At 47.7% G+C, this 20,251-nt stretch overlaps 1 protein-coding gene across 1 annotated transcript in view; it reads left to right on the top strand.

Annotated features, from left to right (window-relative positions):
- Nucleotides 1-16,372, top strand: part of LOC146830525 (prolargin-like) — an 82,690-nt gene extending 66,318 nt beyond the window's left edge. The window contains exon 3 of the mRNA XM_085604728.1: nt 12,052-16,372. Coding sequence (XP_085460854.1) covers nt 12,052-12,224 — 173 coding nt within the window. The 3' untranslated portion in view covers nt 12,225-16,372. The remainder of the gene's footprint in view (nt 1-12,051) is intronic.
- Nucleotides 16,373-20,251: the final 3,879 nt, after the last annotated feature.

Consider the following 20,251-nt stretch of genomic DNA (forward strand, 5'->3'; position numbering starts at 1 on the left):
ATGTGTATTAGGCGGAAGCACTCTCTGGCGCTTTGAAGTCCTGCACTGGGGGCACACTTGGTGTCCCTGTGCATAGTCCAGTTCAAACCGGTTGCAGGGGCTGCCTGCCCCTGCTCTGGCACGAAACTGGACAAAGGAAATAGGTGTAACCACCCCTCTTTCCAAACCCTCCCATAGGTGGGTCCCTAGAGTATGTCCAACCCCCAAATTTTGGATAAGTATGGGAACCCAGTCCTTGAGACTTTAGATTACCCCGGACGAAACTCTGCAACATATGTCCTGGACCTTCAACGTTCTATTTCAACTAGAAGACTGAAGAAATCTACCTTGGGCCAAGGAGTGACTCCTCTGCTTGGCAGGCACCAAAGAAGCAACTCTCTGGTCTGCAATTCTGAAGGTCACGCTGGACACTAAAGTCTCTGAATCCCCAGATATGGATTTCCGGACTTCCTAGATGCTACCCTGAGTCCACAGCAAAGCTAAGGCCCATGGCTATCGTGGGTGAAGTGGAACCGTGACCCCCTGGACACCGTGTTCTTTCACTGATCCATCATCTTCCTGGTCTTCCTCGAAGTTGTGCTTTGGGCTCCAAGTAGCCCCAGCTTTGAGCACCTCCTGCAGTGAAGATCTCTGGCCTCTACTCCACGAGCGGCCCGTGGGCCGGTTTCAAGTGCGACCGCTCAAGGCTCCTTCACGATCGCTAGCCCGTTGGCTAGTGGGTCCCCACGAAGGCGACTCCTCTTCTGATTGGGCTTTCCTGGTTGCTCCTGATGTGCCCCGACTTACCCTCACTGAGTGAGTACCCCGGACCTTGCTGGTCTGCACCGACGTCCTTTTTCTATTTCCAAGTGACTTGCCGTTGCTAAGGCTTGTTGGGTCCATCCTGGTCGCCGACACCACAGCACTCGACGGACTTCATGGGTCAGCTCGAATCCAGCTGCTGGTTGTCGTCGACGCCTCCTGGACCTCATGGCTGAAGAGTCAAGACACCCGTCAACTCACCTGAAGCACCTGACATCTGTGGGCATTGGACTATCGTGCCCCTGGTCACTGGTAAGTGACCCAGACTCTGTCCACTCTGCTTTCAGGTTCCTTCCAGCCTAGATCCAGGCTTGGATTTCTCCGGACACTTCTCCTCTTCACGGCAGCAGCACTTCTTTGCCAGCTTCCATTGAAAACAGCGACGCGACCCGACACCAAAAAACACCTATGCACCCGGCTTCCCTGCGTGAGGTAATTCGAGTACTCCAGTGCTCCCGTGGGTGTTGGCCCTAGACACCTCTAAGTCCAAAAGTGTTCGCTCGTATTCATCCTCTAAGTGTTCTTAAACTCTTAATTTCCAACCGCGACTTTCCCCATAGAAGTTAACGGCGATTTGCGGCTGTGTTCTCACACTGCACGCGTCCTCCGTGGGTCCCCTGTGTCACTACTTTGGGTGGTTCCTTGTGGTCCAAGCACTTCTACAGGCTATAGGCCTTGTGTCTAGTTCAGTCGTGGTTCTTATACCACTTTATTGGTATATGGTTTTGTACGCCCCTAGGGCCCAAACGTGTATTTGTGCTTTTACTGTTGAATACTGACTTGTAACTTAAGTACTTCGAACTCTAGCCCTCATAAGGAGGCTAGAGGGGTGTGTTTTATCTTAAATACATATATTTGATATATATACCTGGTGTGATTGTCCTTTCATTTGGTCATTCAAGCGATTATAGACTGGTAAAACAAGCTGCTTTACATTCCTTCAAGACTTAGCCTGAAGGCTGCTCTCCATAGCTACCACTAGGATAGCTTTCACAAAAGGTTGTCTTTAACCTATCACCAAAGGGGCTGGTTGGACTGATACAAGGTGCCCACTATAACTAGTGGACAGCATATATCAAGCCAACTTCTCACATTGGTGGCAGCGGTGGGATTCCAGCTTGCTATTGTTTTACCAGATAATCGCAATTGAATTGATCAACTGAAAACCACTAAAGGTACCTTAGGTACATATAATATCAAGTTTAGTATACAGTAAGTTCTACTGAACTGTGTGTCAAGGGCTTAACACACCCTTTCTACAACTCAAGAGAGTTTAGTAGGCCACACTAGTGTAGGTAGTGCAATACACCACACTAGTAATGCCTAATCAGCCACGAACCAGTGGGTCCCTGCCAGAAGCTAGTGGGCTTCTCCCCTATAAATATGAGGATCTCACCTTTGCTCAGCTTAGGGCCTTATGTTCCATTAGGAAGCTGTAAGACAGGCAAAAGCCCAACCATCCAGCATCTTTTACAGATACTCAGGCTGGATGATCTCTCAGGGTCTAGTGGGCCTGAAGGGGTAGGCAGAGTGGGTGGGGCAGCAGTTGAGGGTGGATCTGGGGGTGGAACTCCCCCTGGCCCAAACTCTGCTGCTGACCAGACTGATGACAATGATCAGGATCTGGTGAACACAGCTCAACTGAATGAGGATGATGAGGATGAGCACAATGCTCCCCTCTTTGTCCCTCCAGGAAGAGTTGAAAGTAGGGTTAGAAGAAATAAATCTCTCTCAAGGGATTTTGTCCAGTCTACCTCATCTGTAGGGACCTCTGTTTCTTCTCACAGAGGGAGGGAAACCTCCCAGGACAGGAGAGAGAGACTGCTGAAGTATGAGCAAGATAAGTTTAACCTCAGAAAGCAGCAGATGGCCCTAGATAGGGATGCCCTAGAGCTCTACAGAGCCAGCAAAAAGGAGGGACTAGAGTCCCTTGGTGGCAGCAATTTCTCTAGAGATAGGGAGAGGTCGTATGACCATAGAAACCTAAGTAAGATTGTCCCTCCCTACCAGAGTGGGGATGACATCCACAAATAGATAACTGCCTTGGAGAGGGCCTGTAAAGCACAGAGGGTCCCCCAAGGGCAGTGGGCAGCAATCTTATGGCTCTCCTTTGCAGAAAAAGGTAGAGATCTGCTCCTCACTGTAATAGAAGAGGATGCTGATGATTACCAGGTCTTGAAAAGTGCACTGATAGATGGGTTTGGCCTAACCACTGAACAATACAGGTTAAAGTTCAGGGATACCCAAAAGGCACCAAATCAAGACTGGGTGGACTTTGTTGACTATGCTGCTAAGGCTCTGGAAGGTTGCTTATTGGGCAGTAAAGTGTGTGACTTCATAGGATTGTACAATTTGATAATGAGGGAGCAGATTCTAAATGACTGTCAAAATCAGCTGTTGCACCAGTACCTGGTAGACTCTGATCTGACCTCTCCCCAAGAATTGGGAAAGAAGGCAGACAAATGGGTCAGAACCAGGGTGAGGCAGAAGGTACAGAACCAAGGCGGTGACCCAAAGAAGCAAGATTCTAAGAACTCTGACAAGGGTGGGGAGAAGGGTAAAGACCAGAAGTCTTCACAAGGTCCCCAAAAATCTTCTTCAGGTGGGGATTCACAGTCCCACAAAGGGAAAGGCCAAACGAAACCATGGTGCAAAGTCTGTACGCAAAAGATACACTGGACCAGTGATTGCACCAAGTCCAAAGAGAATGCTTCAGCCCCCTCCAATGCCCCTAACGCCCCTGCTCCTCCTAGTGCAGTTACAATTGGTGGTGGGAATACACAAGCCAAGGGTATAGTAGGGTTGACCCTGGGTACTGAGTTGGGTTCTGGCCTAGTCAGAGAAACCACTCAGGCTGTTCTTGTCTGTGGTGGGGGCATGGATATGACCCCCTCTTTGAGTCCCAGTAACTTGGGCAAGTACAGACAACAGCCTTTAATCAATGGAGTACAGGCTTTGGCATTCAGGGACACAGGAGTAAGTGTCACTATAGTGACAAAAGATCTTGTGGAACCTGGGCAGATTATACTTGGTGAAATGTACCAAGTGACCAATGCTAGCAATGTCAGAACAGACCATTCTTTGGCAGTTGTTTACTTCTCCTGGGGAGGGGTAACTGGCCTTAAGAAGGTTGTGGTGAGTGCAGACCTACCAGTCGAATGCTTGCTTGGCAATGATCTAGAGACTTCAGCTTGGGCAGAAGTAGAGCTCAGGACTCATGCAGAAATGCTCGGCATCCCTGCAGATGTGTTTGCTGTGATCAGGTCACAGGCCAAAATGTCTGAAACTGAACAGGCCTTGGATTCTGGAATAACGGACCAAGTGCCATCCAAGAGGAGGAGCAGAAGGGTTAAGGCAGAGCCTTCCCCCCTGACTCAGAAGGAGGATCAGTCTCTTGAGGGAGATGATCACAGTCCTGAAGAAGGAACTGCCCCAGAGGAGCTTGAGCCTGATCAGGTTGAGTTCTTGGGGACAGGGGGACCTTCTAGGGCAGATCTGAGCCAGGAGCAGCAGAGCTGCCCCTCTCTTGAACCCCTCAGACAGCAAGCTGTTGCTGAGACTGCTGGGAGTGCTAGTGGTACCCTTAAGGTGTATTGGGATGATGGCCTTCTGTACTCAGAGTGTAGAGACCCCAAGCCTGGTGCCACCAGGAGGTTGGTTATACCTCTGAAGTTCAGGGGCTTCCTATTGACCTTAGTCCATGATATCCCTTTAGCAGGTCACCTGGGCCAGAACAAGACTTGGGACAGACTTGTCCCTCACTTTCACTGGCCCCACTTGTCTGAAGAAAGAAAGGAGTTTTGTCGCTCCTGTTTAACCTGCCAAGCCAGTGGCAAGGCAGGTGGCACTACAAAGCCCCCCCTGATACCACTACCAGTGGTGGGGGTGCCCTTTGAAAGGATAGGGATTGACATTGTTGGTCCCATGGATCCCCAAACAGCATCTGGGCACAGATTTATCCTGGTAGTAGTGGATCATGCTACCAGGTACCCAGAAGCTATTCCCCTTAGGACCACTACAGCACCTGTGGTGACAAGAGCCCTGTTGGGAGTTTTCTCAAGAGTGGGTCTTCCTAAGGAGGTGGTATCAGACAGAGGTTCCAACTTCATGTCTGGTTACTTAAGGGCAAAGTGGAAGGAGTGTGGAGTGACTTACAAATTCACCACACCCTATCACCCACAATGCAATGGTTTGGTTGAAAGGTTCAACAAAGAATTAAAGGGCATGATTAAAGGGCTCCCAGAAAAGCTTAGGCGAAGATGGGACATTCTCTTGCCCTGCCTTTTGTTTGCATACAGGGAGGTGCCACAAAAGGGGGTTGGCTACAGCCCCATTGAACTTTTGTTTGGTCACCCTGTCAGGGGTCCATTGTGTTTGGTGAAGGAAGGATGGGAGTTGCCTCTCAAGCCCCAAAGCAAGACATAGTGGACTATGTACTTGGTCTCCGCTCCAGGATGGCTGAGTACATGAAAAAGGCAACTAAAAACCTTGAGGCTAGCCAGGAACTGCAAAAAGCCTGGCATGACCAAAAGGCTGTACTGACTGTTTACCAGCCAGGACAGAAAGTGTGGGTGTTGGTGCCTGTGGCCCCAGCAGCTCTCCGAGAAAAATGGAGTGGACCCCACACTATTGTTGAACAGAAGGGAGAGGTTACCTACTTAGTAGACCTAGGAACTCCCAGGAGTCCCCACAGGGTTCTCCATGTCAACAGGCTAAAGCCATATGTAGACAGGGCTGACATGGGCTTGCTCAAGGCTACTGATGAGGGACAGGGGGAAGAGAGTGACCCACTCCCTGACCACCTCTCACAGAACCCTGATGATGGGTCAGTTGATGGCGTGGCCTTGGCAAGTCTATAAATATCAAAAGGGGGGGAAACAGTTCCTCTCTATGGGCCTAAGTAGAGAGTTCCAATGACTAACTACACTATTAGAGGTGGTATCTAGGGGGGATCTGCAATTCCAGATCGTAATGCCCTCACACACCTGTTAGGGTGTCATGCTTCATCATTGGGCGCTCCTCGTCGGACCGTCGCTGCAATGTCCGACGGGCCTGGTGGCATCTTTGTCGGAGATCTTTTGATCTGGGAACGCCGTTTGGTGAGTGAGGTGTGTGGGGCTATAGGAGAAACATTGTTTGCTAGAGGTGTAGATAATGATTGTTAAAAAAGGCCCCTAACCTTGTTGGTTCACTTTATTAAATGCTCAAGGAATGGACTTTATTAAAAACTGTGAGGCTACGTGTGATAATTAAAGGTATTCAGGTAGCCATTTGTGGAGTAAGTCAGGTCAACATGTTTCGTGTCAAGTGCTCTAGAGTAAAGCGACACTTCTTCAGGACCAGGATGCCGTGACCGCTTAGTGAACAGTCACGGGAGGAGAGTCCCCTTTCTGAGAGCTAAGATCCTCAATTTAGGGTTCTTATTATGGCATTCTTCCTCCTTAGGGTAGAATGAGGAGCCTCAGAGGTGAGGGAAGAGGACCCGACCACTTGAGCGGGTGTACCTGAGAAAGACGTGGGCTCGTCTTAGAACATACTCGTCTCTATCTCACCTGGCAGGCAGCCTCACTGCCCAGCAGCAAACTGATTGCAGACAGGTGTTCAATCAGTCCGGAAACATGTTCTCTCTGACTCCAAGTCAGAGTACCTGGTGCACTCATGAAGTGGACACTGGGGACAGTCTGCCTATTAAAAATAAGATTTATAGGCAATCTGACCATGTCAGGGACAGTATCAGGACAGAATTCCAGAAAATGTTGGATTTGGGAGTTATTGAACCCTCAGATAGCCCTTGGGCTAGTCCAGTGGTCCTTGTGCCAAAACCTCACACCAGTGGTGGGAAAAGAGAGATGAGGTTTTGTGTCGACTACAGGGGTCCCAATGCAGTCACTAGGACTAATGCCCATCCAATTCCAAGGGCAGATGAGCTTATAGATACTTTGGCCTCAGGCAAGTACCTTGGCACATTTGACTTCACAGCTGGCTACTGGCAGATCAGACTAGCTGATGATGCAAAGCCAAAAACAACCTTTTTGACCCCAAGTGGGCACTACCAATTTGTGGTGATGCCCTTTGGTTTGAAGAATGCACCTGCCACTTTCCAAAGGTTGGTGAATACAGTTCTCACAGGCCTGGAAGCCTACAGTGCAGCTTATCTAGATGATATTGCTGTCTTTAGCTCCACCTGGGAGGATCATCTGGTCCCCTTAAGGAATGTTTTGGGGGCCCTGCAAAAGGCAGGCCTCACTATCAAGGCCACCAAGTGCCAGATAGGGCAGAGTCAGGTTGTGTACCTGGGCCACCTTGTAGGTGGGGGCCAGGTTCAACCACTGCAGAGCAAAATTCTGACCATCATGGACTGGGTTGCTCCAACCACCCAGACTCAGGTGAGAGCCTTCTTAAACCTGACTGGGTACTATAGGAGATTTGTCAAGGGGTATGGATTACTAGTGACACCCCTGAATGACTTAACTTCTAAGAAAATGCCTAAAAAGGTTCAGTGGACAGCTAGCTGTCATAAGGCATTTGATGATCTGAAGCAGGCCATGTGCACTGCTCCCATTCTACAGAGTCCTGATTACTCCAAGAAGTTCATTGTGCAAACAGATGCATCTGAATTGGGGGTAGGGGCTATACTGTCACAATTGAATGGTGAAGGCCAGGATCAGGCAGTAGCTTTCATAAGCAAAAGGCTGACCCCTAGAAAGAAACGTTGGTCAGCCATTGAGAGGGAGGCCTTTGCTGTGGTTTGGGCTCTGAAGAAGTTGAGGCCATACTTGTTTGGTACTCACTTCCTTGTTCAGACAGACCATAAGCCCCTCTTATGGCTAAAACAAATGAAGGGTGAAAACCCAAACTGCTTAGGTGGTCCATTTCCCTACCGGGGATGGACTTTACAGTGCAACATAGACCTGGGAGTAACCATGCCAATGCAGATGGACTCTCTAGGTATTTCCACTTAGAACATGAAGACTCAACTGGTCAAAGTTAGTTTAATGTCCCTGCGTTTGGGGGGAGTTGTGTAGGAGAGTAGGATCTGCTTCACATGGGTACCCCCACTTTTTTGCTGGTGTTTCACTGTTTTTCGACCTAAGTCTGGCTGTGGCCCTGCTAATCAGGACCCCAGCCTAGCTAGTCCCTCTCTAAAGTGGTTTCCATGTACTTTAGGCACATTTCTAATTGGATTCTGGAGTGCCTTATAAGCCCCTAGTACATGGTATACTATGTACCTAGGGCATAGGCACCTCAGAGGCATACCAGAGGCTGAAGCATGTATTATGCCACCCCTGGGAAGCACTCCAAAATGACACCACAGGTCTGCTACTGCAGCCTGGGTAAGGTGGTGCCTGCACCCCTTACTGTGATATAGGCTACCTATATCACTACCATTGCACACACATAAAACCTATAAGTCACTCCTATGGCAGGCCTTAACAATTCTGAAGGCAGAGTGCTTGGTTTTTATGTGAGAGGGTGCCCCTGCATGAGCAGAGCCCCTCTGCAGTATTCCGAGTACCTCCTCAGATGCTGTTTGTGGTGCAGCCTGACCATATACTCTTAAGTGCATTATAACCTTGCGGTAATGCTAACTTTGGACTGGCTGCACGGAAACATGTTGTGTTTGGTGTCAAACACTTTGGAATACTACCCCCCTGCCAGTTCTGGCGGCGGGGGTAGCATTCCACTCTTCTAGAGGGAGAGACATGTTCACACTGGTCTACCGGGTAAATACTTTCTAAAGCCCTGGCATCCCAAAATGGATGCCACTGCCACAGACACGGGTCTGGCCTCCTGCAGCTGACCGAAACTCCAGCAGGGGAGGCCTGGACAATAGGTTTCCTGTCCCAGGGAGGTGTAACCACCTCCCCAGACAGGCAGATGTGTATTGGGGCTGGGCGGGAACTCTCTGGTGCTTTGAAGTCCTGCACTGGGGGCACACTTGGTGTCCCTGTGCATAGTCCAGTTCAAACCGGTTGCAGGAGCTACCTGCCCCTGCTCTGGCATGAAAGTGGACAAAGGAAATGGGTGTAACCACCCCTCTTTCCAAACCCTCCCATAGGTGGATCCCTAGAGTATGTCCAACCCCCAAACTTTGTATAAGTATGGGAACCCAGTCCTTGAGACTTTAGATTACCCTGGACGAAACTCTGCAACATATATCCTGGACCTTCGACGTTCTATTTCAACTAGAAGACTGAAGAAATCTCCCTTGGGGTCAAGGAGTGATGCCCCTGCTTGGCAGGCACCAAAGAAGCAGCTGTCCGGTCTGCAATTCTGAAGCTCCCGCCAGACGCCAAAGTCTCTGCATCCCCAGATGTGGATTTCCAGACTTTCCCGAGGCTACCCTGAGTCCACAGCAAAGCTGAGGCCAGTGGCTATCATGGGTGACGTGGAACCGTGACCCCTGGACACCGTGATCTTTTGCTGATCCATCATCTTCCTGGTCTTCCTCGAAGTTGTGCTTTGGGCTCCGAGTAGCCCCAGCCTTGAGCGCCTCCTGCACCGAAGATCTCTGACCTCCACTCCACGAGTGACTGGTTTCAAGTGCGACCGCTCGAGGCTCCTTCGCGATCGCTAGCCCGTTGGCTAGTGGGTCCCCACGAAGATGACTCCTCTTCTGATTGAGCTTTCCTGGTTGCTCCAGACGTGCCCCGACTTACCCTCGCTGGGTGAGTCCCCCAGACCTTGCTGGTCTGCACCGCAGTCCTTTCTCTGAATACCTGTGACTTGCCGTTGCCAAGGGTTGTTGGGTCCAATCTGGTCGCCAACACCGCAGCACTTGACAGACTTCATGGGACAGCTCGAATCCAGCTCCTGGTCATCGTCGACGCCTTCTGGACCTCGTGGCTGAAGAGTCAAGACACCCATCAACTCACCTGAAGCACCTGACATCTGTGGGCATTGGACTATCGTGCCCCTGGTCACTGGTAAGTGACCCAGACTCTGTCCCCTCTGCTTTCAGGTTCCTTCCATCCTAGACCCAGTCTTGGATGTCTCCGGACACTTCTCCTCTTCACGCAGCAGCACTTCTTTGCATTGTTGCAGGCCCAGGGGAGCGGATGGCTCTCTACCCAGGGGTCCAGCAACATGTCTGCTGGGTGGCAGCCTAGGCAGCCCCTCAGACAAGACGTGGATTGTAGGTTAGGTTCAGGGGGCATCTCTAAGATGCCCTCTGTCGTGCATTGTACATTAAGTACCACACTGGCATCATGGTGCTGTGGTGTTTGTGTTGACGATCTCCCAGCACCATATACTCTTAAATGGCAGCACTGCACTTACAGTGCCCAGAAATGGACCTGGGTACTGTAGGGGCACAGGGCTGCTGCACCTGTACCCACACCACTGGCATAGGGCACCCAGCTAGAGGGGTGGCTGATGTATGCCAGGGCAGTGTGGGTTGTGGGCATGGCATATCGACTCTCTATTTTGTTCTGCACCCAGACACTCAGCCTGCAAGGGCAGTGTGTTTGTGTTGGGGTACAGGGCCTCTAAGGGTGGCACAATAAGTGCTGCAGCCCTTAGGGGCCTTCGCTGCTCACAAGGCCCTGGGTACCTAGTGTACCATTTACCAGGGGCTGACATATGGCCAGGGTTTGCAAAATTGGGTTTAAGGTTTCAGCATAGTGTTTAGGGAAGGAACACAGGCCCTGGGTACCTGATTGGCAGGAGTCCAGGGCACACTCAGTCAAAGTACATCAGCAATTCAGCAAAAAGTGGGGGCATACCATGCAAGAAAGATGGCACTTTCTCACAACAGGCGCTTAAACTACAAGCTTTCAGGTGTTTAAAAAAGTCATGCAACATAATTGTCCCACATCCTCGGAGCATTTCCTAAAGCTTGTCTTAGAGTTTTTCCTTTTTAAATCTATGTGTTACAACACAATCAATCATGGTGCAGAACAAGTGCTGCTACTCCTCATAATTGTGACAGACCAACACCTTTGTGTGCAGATACAGATATAGGTCTGGAGGAAGGCCAGGCTAGGCAGCTGGGTGGAATGCCGCCAGGTGTGGTGCGGGGAGGTGAGATGCCGCTAAATTGCACATCCAAGTATCAAGGGCTTCTGGAGTGAGATGTTATTAGTCACTGGAATCTGGAATTAAGCGGGAGAAGGGAGCCAAATTAGGTGGCAGGTCTGACTAAATTACGCAATACAAAATGGCAAATTATGCAGCGTAATGCACCACATTTTGTGATAATATTACTTCATTATTTTGTAATTTTTACATTTATTAACACTGTCTGGGCATTGGTTGCACCTCATTAGTAGCAGTTTAACATTAAAATGTAGCCATAAGCAACAGACAGGTGACAGTCAACCTTTGCAAAGGGCCTTCCACTGCACGAAAATAGGGGTTGCTGTGTTTTCAGTAGCTTGTTAACCGTCTCAGCTAAAAACAACATTTATTTTGTTAAAATTTGCAGATTAGGCAGCAGATGATGGATTATGTGGCAAACATAGCAAGTTCATATTTATGCTTAAAACGCTGTGGCTGCACAATCGCATAATTCTAGTGGTTCTGGTTTCTATCCTCATAACTGAAAAAATCATTACATATGAATATTTAGCTATTTTTAAGGCATAAATAGATATAGTGTTAAAAGAAAACGCTAAATTCTCTAAAATGCTGTCATATTCTAACATTATTTTCTAGAACTGAGAAAAATCGCATTATTCCTGTGAATATCAGATACCAACCGATGGGAAGCCTAGACAGTCCGTTTCTGATGTTCTTCTCATATCAAATACTCTTGGTTCTGAAATGCCTGACAGTCCCTTTGAATAATCACAGGTTGAGGGAGTTGTAGCTGTGCCCAATGAAAGCTCATTTTCACAGGGTTGAAGAAGCCATTATGGTTGCTTGCTGGGAATTTACAGGTGGTCACCTTAAAGTTCTAGGTTTTCATCCTGACCATGATTAATCACTATCCCGGAGGGCTCGATGGATCACTACTCAGGATGGCTTCGTGCTACCAGTATTTTCTGGCATATTTGTGAACAGGATTGAGTTGAAGTAGTTGCCTATTTTGGATGGGGGGGGGCAGTACTACTGTCCCTTTAATGTTGATTTGAGCAGTCAGGAAACTGTTAAATGTCCACACTCTTGGCTTTAAGAGAACTATGAACATTGATAAGATAGGCCTTCAAGACAGTATGGTGTCTCCCTCTGCTGAAAAGTTCCCTCAACTCCTACTGTTGACTGTGCCTTTCCTGGGCACAGTGTGTAATCCTCTGCTTTCCTTTCCAGAGGTCAACGGCACAGAGATCTGCCCTACTATGGTGTCCTTCGAGGTCTTCTCCTCTGAGCCAGAGAAGATCCCCCGGTTGCGGTACCTGCGACTAGACGGGAACCAGCTCAAGCCCCCTATCCCTCTGGACCTCATGCTGTGCTTCCGGCTCCTGCAGTCTGTCATCATCTAAACCCTGTGACCCTGGCCTGATTCGAGGCGGGATGCAGAGACTCCTCAATGCTCTCAAGTCACACTTATGCTCAAAATCTCCTGCCGGCGAGGTTTCACGTATTCAAACGTCAGCTCCTGCTCAAGGCATCGATGAAGGAAAGGGGCTTTATCAGCAGTTGGCACATAGAGGGTGGCATGTCTCACAGCACGACCACCAAGGCAAACTTCCAATGATTCCGCCTCTTACTGTGACAAGCGCATGCTGATGTTCACTTGTAACTGTGCACACTCAAGCTGATGATGTACGTTCGCACCAGTCTGCACTCAGGATGCAACCAACCTTGATGCATACTGGTAATGATGCACACACACACACGAATGCATGCTTTGATGGAGCCCACACGGAAGCGCACATGTAATGACCTCCACACCCGCTTGTTGAGAGGCACATCCACTCTAATGGGCCATCTGGATGCAAGCCACAGTGACGCATGCAGTAATGATGCACGCTCTCACGGATCTGCACTTGTAATGATGCACGCTCTCACTGATCTGCACTTGTAATGATGCACACTTCCACCAATGCACACTTGTAATGGTGCACTTGTAATCACACTTAAGCACAACCTCCCACGGATGCACACTGGCAAAGATCTGCCGTCGCACTGATGCACCCTCCAATCAATGCACATTTGACAAGAGGCACACATGCATTGGTTTCCATTCAGAGTCCATACTATGGCCAGTGCACACAGTGCTGATGTGTATGCACATCTGTGAACGGACACAATAACAGTTGTCTGCAAGTATTCATACATGCATTCGGCTATAAGCACATGTTGCACAAGCCTCACCTCAGTATGTACATGACTGCATGCACAATGCTCTGGTACAGAAATACAAGCGGTCACATTTAGATACTGTCTCTTAATCAGAAATGCACAATGCACAAAACGTGCAGTGATAGGCGTGTATGTACATACATGTACGTTGTTAGGCTGGTGCACACCACACATTTACACATGGAAACATTGACGCTTTTGTCAGGGATGTGTAATGCTGGTCCCAAAAGTTCCAAACTGTGCCTGATTTTCAAAGCATCCTTGTAAAATAATGTGAATACAGTGACACACAACTGAGCTGAGTTACACAGACATTAGTTATCTGAAAGTGTGGCGTGGATCAGGGCGTTCAAGACCTACAATGGACACTGTGTCACACACATATGTCTGCATGCAAGCACTCACATTGACCGACCTACAAGCAGGTTTCATCACAGGACCACACAAGGCAACATAGACTAACATACTAAGACACACGCAATCACATGGTCCACATTGAACACATGGGTTCCTAATGCACAGAAAGGCACATTCACCAATCTGCTCCACGAGTGCTCCTTAGCTGGTAGATTAACGCACACACACATATAGTGATCTGTATACATTCAGGGAAGTATGTTTCAACTCGCAATAATGTACTTTTGACTCTTAGACGAGTCTCGCGCTTCACTGACATGTCAACATTATCTGATTCACACCTTCCTAGATCGAGGTAAGGGCACAAAACACTATTCTTAAACACAGATCCATGCCATGCTTACGACATGTGCATTGCCACTGAAACACATTACGCTCCACACACAACTGCACATTGTCATACATTTCAAACCGCTCTGCCCCTGAATGGAGCCATGTTTACCTTTATAGACGTATCATGTGCTCATGTGTGCACCTGCACACAGACATTCACGTGTGTATTTTTACACACATTCATATACTAACCAAAAAACACATTCCAACAAGCATATGTGTACTTTCACTAACATATCAATTTGGAGGTGCACAATTCCTCACACAACCCCACGTGTCACCCTGTACAATGCCACAGTGGTGCCTTTGAAGGCCAAGGAGGTGCATGCCAATCACTCCCAAGTGACTTGCCCATTGTGGGCACTTTGAGACCCTGACAGACGCCTGAGCCTGAGCCGTACTGCCCTGCACAGACCCAGCGCCCCCTGCTGGAGGGCATGATTTACACAGACTATTGGTTGTCCAGCCTGGATCTCTAGGGGGTGGGGAGAGGGAGGTCCCTGAAGTCTTCTGGGGTGCTGGTCACTAGAGATGGATGTGGCACCTGGAGGGATGGGGGGGTTAGGATATTACCTACACTGCAGTTATTACTTAGGTCATAGGGGGAGCTCGCTGTACCATGTAGTATTACTGACAGTTCCTTTACTTGAACTGCCTGCCATGTGTTTGTATGCAGCCTGTCGCTTCATTCTTCACTCTACCTGACTAACTCATTGCACCTCTCCTGGAGAAGGACCCGCCTCCTGGGGTATGGAAGAGCACCTGTCTGTCTGGTGCCTGACATCTTACTCTGTTTTCCTTTGGCCCAATGTCTCACTCATTATCTCTTCAGCTGTCATGTGTTTTAATCACCTGCACTCTTAGCATCTGTAAGGCTTCCTTGGTTTTCTAAGTCTATCTCTAGCTAGATGCTAGATACGTCTTCCCCCTCTGCACCTACCTTGTGTTTCAGATCTCTCTTCCATTGCATTTAGGTACTTCTTGCTCAGTTTTTGAAGCATGGCTCTGGTAGGACAGGCACACCAATAACAAGCATTTGCAATGCATTAGGTTTCGCATTTACGCGAGTTTGAGCTATTGACATTGCAAATAACAATGCCTATTGGCATTGTCATTTACAATGCCAATAGCTTTAACTCGTGTAACTGCGAGACCTATTGCATTGCAAATGCTTGTTGATGTAAGAGGCAGCCCTTAGACAGCTTAGCTAGCTAGGGAAGCGCAGCTTGCCTTCTGCTATGAAAGAAAGGTAAACAAGGGCCTTACGCTGGCAGCCTGTGATTTATTTCAGAAGGGCCTGGTATGAAAAAGAAAGTTTAAAAAAAAGTGTTAATGGACAGGAATCAACAGGCCTGTTAATAACAAGGCTGCTTTCCATTACGGGATGCCTGATTTCATTCATCGATCCAGGCAGGTAAGACGCAGTATAATAATTAGTGCGTGTTTTCAACCAAATGGAGAAAACGGGAGAGGATGTGGTCTCACCGGCTACACTGCCGACTTTGGAGCTGGGAAACCAAGGTTCGAGACTGGGATTGACTCCACATCCGGTGATTCTGGGCAAATCACTTAATCTCCCATGCCTACTAAATAATGAATGTGTCCTTGTGTAACAATAACTGGTGCTCCTATAAAGTGCCCCAATACCTTCAGGCCGAGTTCACGCTATATAAATTTGCAAAAAAAAATAATAATAATTTCAACCGAATCAAACATGCGCGTGTGTGACTCATTAGGTCTCGCTGAGCCCCAGCGCTTGCGCTGGCTCTGAGAGACATTTTATAGTTGGGAATTTCAAAGTGCAGCCGTGGCCTAAAGCTTCAGTGCACGTGAACGTGCACGCGCGCAGCGCCATGTTTCTTTCCTCCGCAGCACGCGATCGCAATCGCGATCACTTTCACTTTCGCGGCGCCAAAGCTTGTTTTATATGAACTCCTCGCTAGTGCGTGGAATTACTACATTCAGCATTGCTTGTATCTTTCCATGTTATAATCTAACACAATTATTTATTGGCCGCATTTAAGTGTCAACGATTCTTGAATGCGTGTATTTTGTTTTAAAAGGTATAAATAGTGAGGAATAAATATGTGTGGACCACGTGACTCTTCGGCTGTCCGGGAAGAGGGAGTGGCATGCGAGCACTTACGAACATCATGGAATGTAAGAGACATGTTATAGTTGAAGGCAAATGTCTGTCAACCTGCGGTCCAACTGCGCTTCTAGGCGCAAGTTCTTTTACACAGTAGGAGTAGCAGTTATCGTCTCTAAAGTCGTGGTCGGTGCCGCCATTCCACTCCATTTCCATAAATGTTTTTTATAAAACACAAATAAAAAATTGTATTGAGTGAAAACCTCGCATATATGTTATGTGTGAATTATGTCGACGGAACACAATTTTTGCTGATATGAAATGTTGTTATACAGCGCCATTGAAATCCCAGAACAATAAAGATTTATGTATGAATTATCATGGTTAATATTATGTTAGTTATTCTCGTTGCTATTAACTTCATTTTCTTTTATAATCATAATTTTTATAATTTTAGGTATACGGAATTAAACAGGGGCAGATGAATTCCACTCGTATTCTTTGAATTTGAGCTCACACAATACTATCGGTTTGCCTGTTACTGAAATGCAGTGTTTATCATCGTGTCATTTTCCTCGTGTACAATCAAATTTCTCCAATTTGGTGTTTTAATAAAGGCGTACCTCTTTGTATTTCTGGATACCATTATTGGCCTTTAGAATCAACTACAACATGTAATGGTATACCTATTTACGTCAAGCGCTATGTGTAATTTTGCCGTTTCCGCTGTAGAGGCAACGCTGCGTAGAGGTATACTGAGAACCGACATTTCTCTAGAAGCGCACTTGTGACGATGGTTTTTCAGAATACTCCCAAATCAGCCGAAATTCATTGTGTTGTCTAAATGCCGAATTCGGGCTTGTAGTTTCCCCATTTTTTCTTCGTACTCTGCGCAAATTGTACACTGAGGTGTAATTGAATTTAAAACAGAATAAACCCTAATATTGAACAGGTTTCCTATTCTCAGACCTGTCATTGTGGTCCATCACCCTCCCACCCCTGGAAAAAAAATTGACTACAGCTTATGCTCAAATTCAAAAATGTATTCACATTTTATGGGAAGGGGGGGGGGCGGCTATCATTGAAGTATTGTGTTTGTAAATGTTTTATCTACAACTGATAACTAGGAGATTGTGAAAGTAACCAAAGTGTGTGGGCAGAGGGCTGCTTAGCGATAAACAGACGTCCGTACATGTTTTCACTGTATGGCTGACTTCCTAAAGATGCGTCTGTTGTTTTATTATACGTCCCAGCGTCACCCTGAAGTGAAATAAAGTAAAACCTGAAGAGAAAACACAGAAACTGCTGCCAGCATCGACCATGCTCAAATATAAAGCTCTAAAAATTCAGATTAAAATTCAGAGAAATAGTTCTCAGCTTGCACATTGCTCAGACAGAGCGCAGTCTCCCTGAACAGAGGTCGGTTATAGAAAAACATGTATTAATGCCTGCATGTGCTTCTTTTTAGTACAGAGCATCGAGGCACGTTACGAGGGTTGGACTCAGACAGCACATAGCCTAGCTTCACCCCATACTGCCTGCGTTCGAGGCTCCTGTTTCGATCGCCTTCATTTGATCAAGTGTTCACGTGCTCCCTTAAAATAGCCCCATGACTCCATGCACGGCGGGCATTGCAGGCTTTAAAAGGGGCAGACAGGGCGGAAGTGGGCTTCAGTAACTCAGACTATGTTGGAGGGCCTGGAGTTTTGGGATGTGTTTTAGGCTACCGATGCAGCGCCGCCTGGCTCAAGACAGCTACGGAGCGCTACACGGATATTTTTATTGTCGTACAACGAACTGATACCGGAGATGCTGCACACAAAGTGAACAGTGTGGTTTTTAGGTCTCGCTGAGCCCCAGCGCTTGCGCCGCTGCTCGCACAGCTGCACGCCTTGCACCGCTGCACGCCTCGCACCGCTGCACGCCGCACAATGCTACATGAAACACTGCTGCACGCCGCACACTGCTGCACGCAACACACTGCTGCACGCAACACACTGCTGCACACTGCTGCATTACTCACTGCTGCATTACTCACTGCTGCATGCTGCACGATACTGCTGCACGCCACACGCCGCTGCACGCCACACACCGCTGCACGCCGCACACTGATGCATTACTCACTGCTGCACGAAACACTGCTGCACGGCACACACTACTGCATTACTCACTGCTGCACGCCGCACACTGCTGCACGCCACACACTGCTGCACGCCGCACACTGCTGCACGCCGCACACTGCTGCACGCCGCGCACTGCCGCACGCCACGCACTGCTGCACGCCACACACTGCACGCCGCACACTGCTGCATGCCGCACACTGCTGTGCACCGCAGCACACCGCTGCACGTCGCATGCTGCTGCACACCTCGCACCGCTGCACGCCTCGCACCGCTGCACGCCTCGCACCGCTGCACGCCGCACAATGCTACACGAAACACTGCTGCACGCCGCACACTGCTGCACGCCGCACACTGCTACACTCCACACACTGCTTTTATGCGAGTTTATGCTACTGACATTGTAAATGACAATGCCTTTTATTTGTTTTAAAACCAAAACATAAATAAAAGGCATTGTAATTTTACTATGCCAATAGCTCATACTCTTATAAATGCGAGACCTATTGCATTGCAAATGCTTGTTTTTAGGTCGAGCCTAGAACAGCGCATGCGCTGTTGCTCGAATTTTTGTAAGGGGATTTTCGAAGTGCTGCAGCCGCTGGCCTAAAGCCTGCGTGCATGTGCGCGTGAACGCGCTCAGCCGCCATATGTCTCCGTCACGGGTACTGTACTTGTGCTGCTTGGCTTGTTCCATGTTTTCCTTAAGATTTTTTCATCACTGGTTACTATTTTGTGTGAAAACAGAAGGCCATTGTATAGATTTAAGACTGTTTACTTAATGATGGCTTCTTAGTAAGGATGCGCAACGTTTGAACTTACATTCGAAATGTTTCTCACCCAGAAATCTGATCAGTAAGAGGCGCAGTGGGCTGTGAATGTTTGGTGTGAAAGACTTGGTTGATTCAGTGTAACCGGTTACCGGTCTCGTTCAATTGCACCTTTGTTTTAGCGCGCTGTGAAACAAACGGGAACGCGATCAATGATACAATGTTTCTGCGTGCAGGTTTAATCTATCACGCTCTCCCTCTGCAGCATTTACCTCACATATTTCGAAGTTCTCTCTTTCCCCTGGCTGGGCAGTTCTTTGTGTGCTGCTGCAGTCCGGATTTCCAGTTATGCTCGCATTTAGCTTTCCCGTGTACCGGGGAAGCTAAATGCGTCTACCTTAATCATATGTTTGTTTTAAATTTGATGATGATATGATTAAACGAGTTGCAATGTGTGATTCCAGACTAAAAATCTTGAAACTGATGTTATCATCGAGAGTCCAATTCTTTAGCTACTAGGCTCAGTTACACTTTTTCAAAGTCATTTTTACCGATGTTAATATGAAGGAATCAAATAACTCGCCACTGTATTTAAATCAGCTTGTGATGTTATTAAAGTGAAGTTTAAATTTAGGTTCTTCCTATTTCTGACATTTCATTAAGACCATACAATGTGCTGTTAAATCTAAGAATTAAATAAGCCTCTTTTCTTAAGAGTTTTGTTTGTGTCTCCTCCTCTTGGATTGGGCTTGATGACACTTAGTACTGTCCATCTAAAATCACGTTCACTGTGATTCATTTCCTTAAAATGGTTGACCCTCGTGGCGGTGGCTACTTTAGTTATAATCCTTGATCTGTGTTGCACCAACCTTTGTCTTATTTCTTGGTTAGTTTTTCCTATATACAGTTTTTCGCAACGACATATTACTGCATATATAACGTTTTTAGGTGCGCGTGTGTGACTCATTTTTAGGTCGAGCCTAGAACAGCGCATGCGCTGTTACTCGAATTTTTGGGTGGGGATTTTCGAAGTGCTTCAGCCGCTGGCCTAAAGCCTGCGTGCATGTGCGCGTGAACGCGCGCAGCCGCCATATGTCTCCGTCACGGGTACTGTACTTCATGAAGGCGCTACATCAATTCTACATACATTTAATTCCGATTGTTGAACTCTGTATGTTTCATAGTATATATCGTATATATTTCTTCTATAGGTCAGTATGTCGACGTGTAATTAAATCATTTTGTAAATATGCAAAATGTATTCAAATCCATTTGTCGGGCATGTTTATTTCCGTGTTGTTGCAGATAGTTACAAACCTTTTAAGCACATGCTCACATTCTCATGGAAATACACTGAAGCCATATCTTTTGTCGGAAATGAATATGCCCTCTCAATTCATAAATTCAGCTCCCCGGTTTTGTGAATGGCGAGGAATTTGCACACAGGCTCAGGTTTCAGGGCTTCTTGGTCAGAG

This window comes from Triturus cristatus, chromosome 5_1 (assembly GCF_964204655.1).
Source record: "Triturus cristatus chromosome 5_1, aTriCri1.1, whole genome shotgun sequence".
Taxonomy (NCBI): domain Eukaryota; kingdom Metazoa; phylum Chordata; class Amphibia; order Caudata; family Salamandridae; genus Triturus; species Triturus cristatus.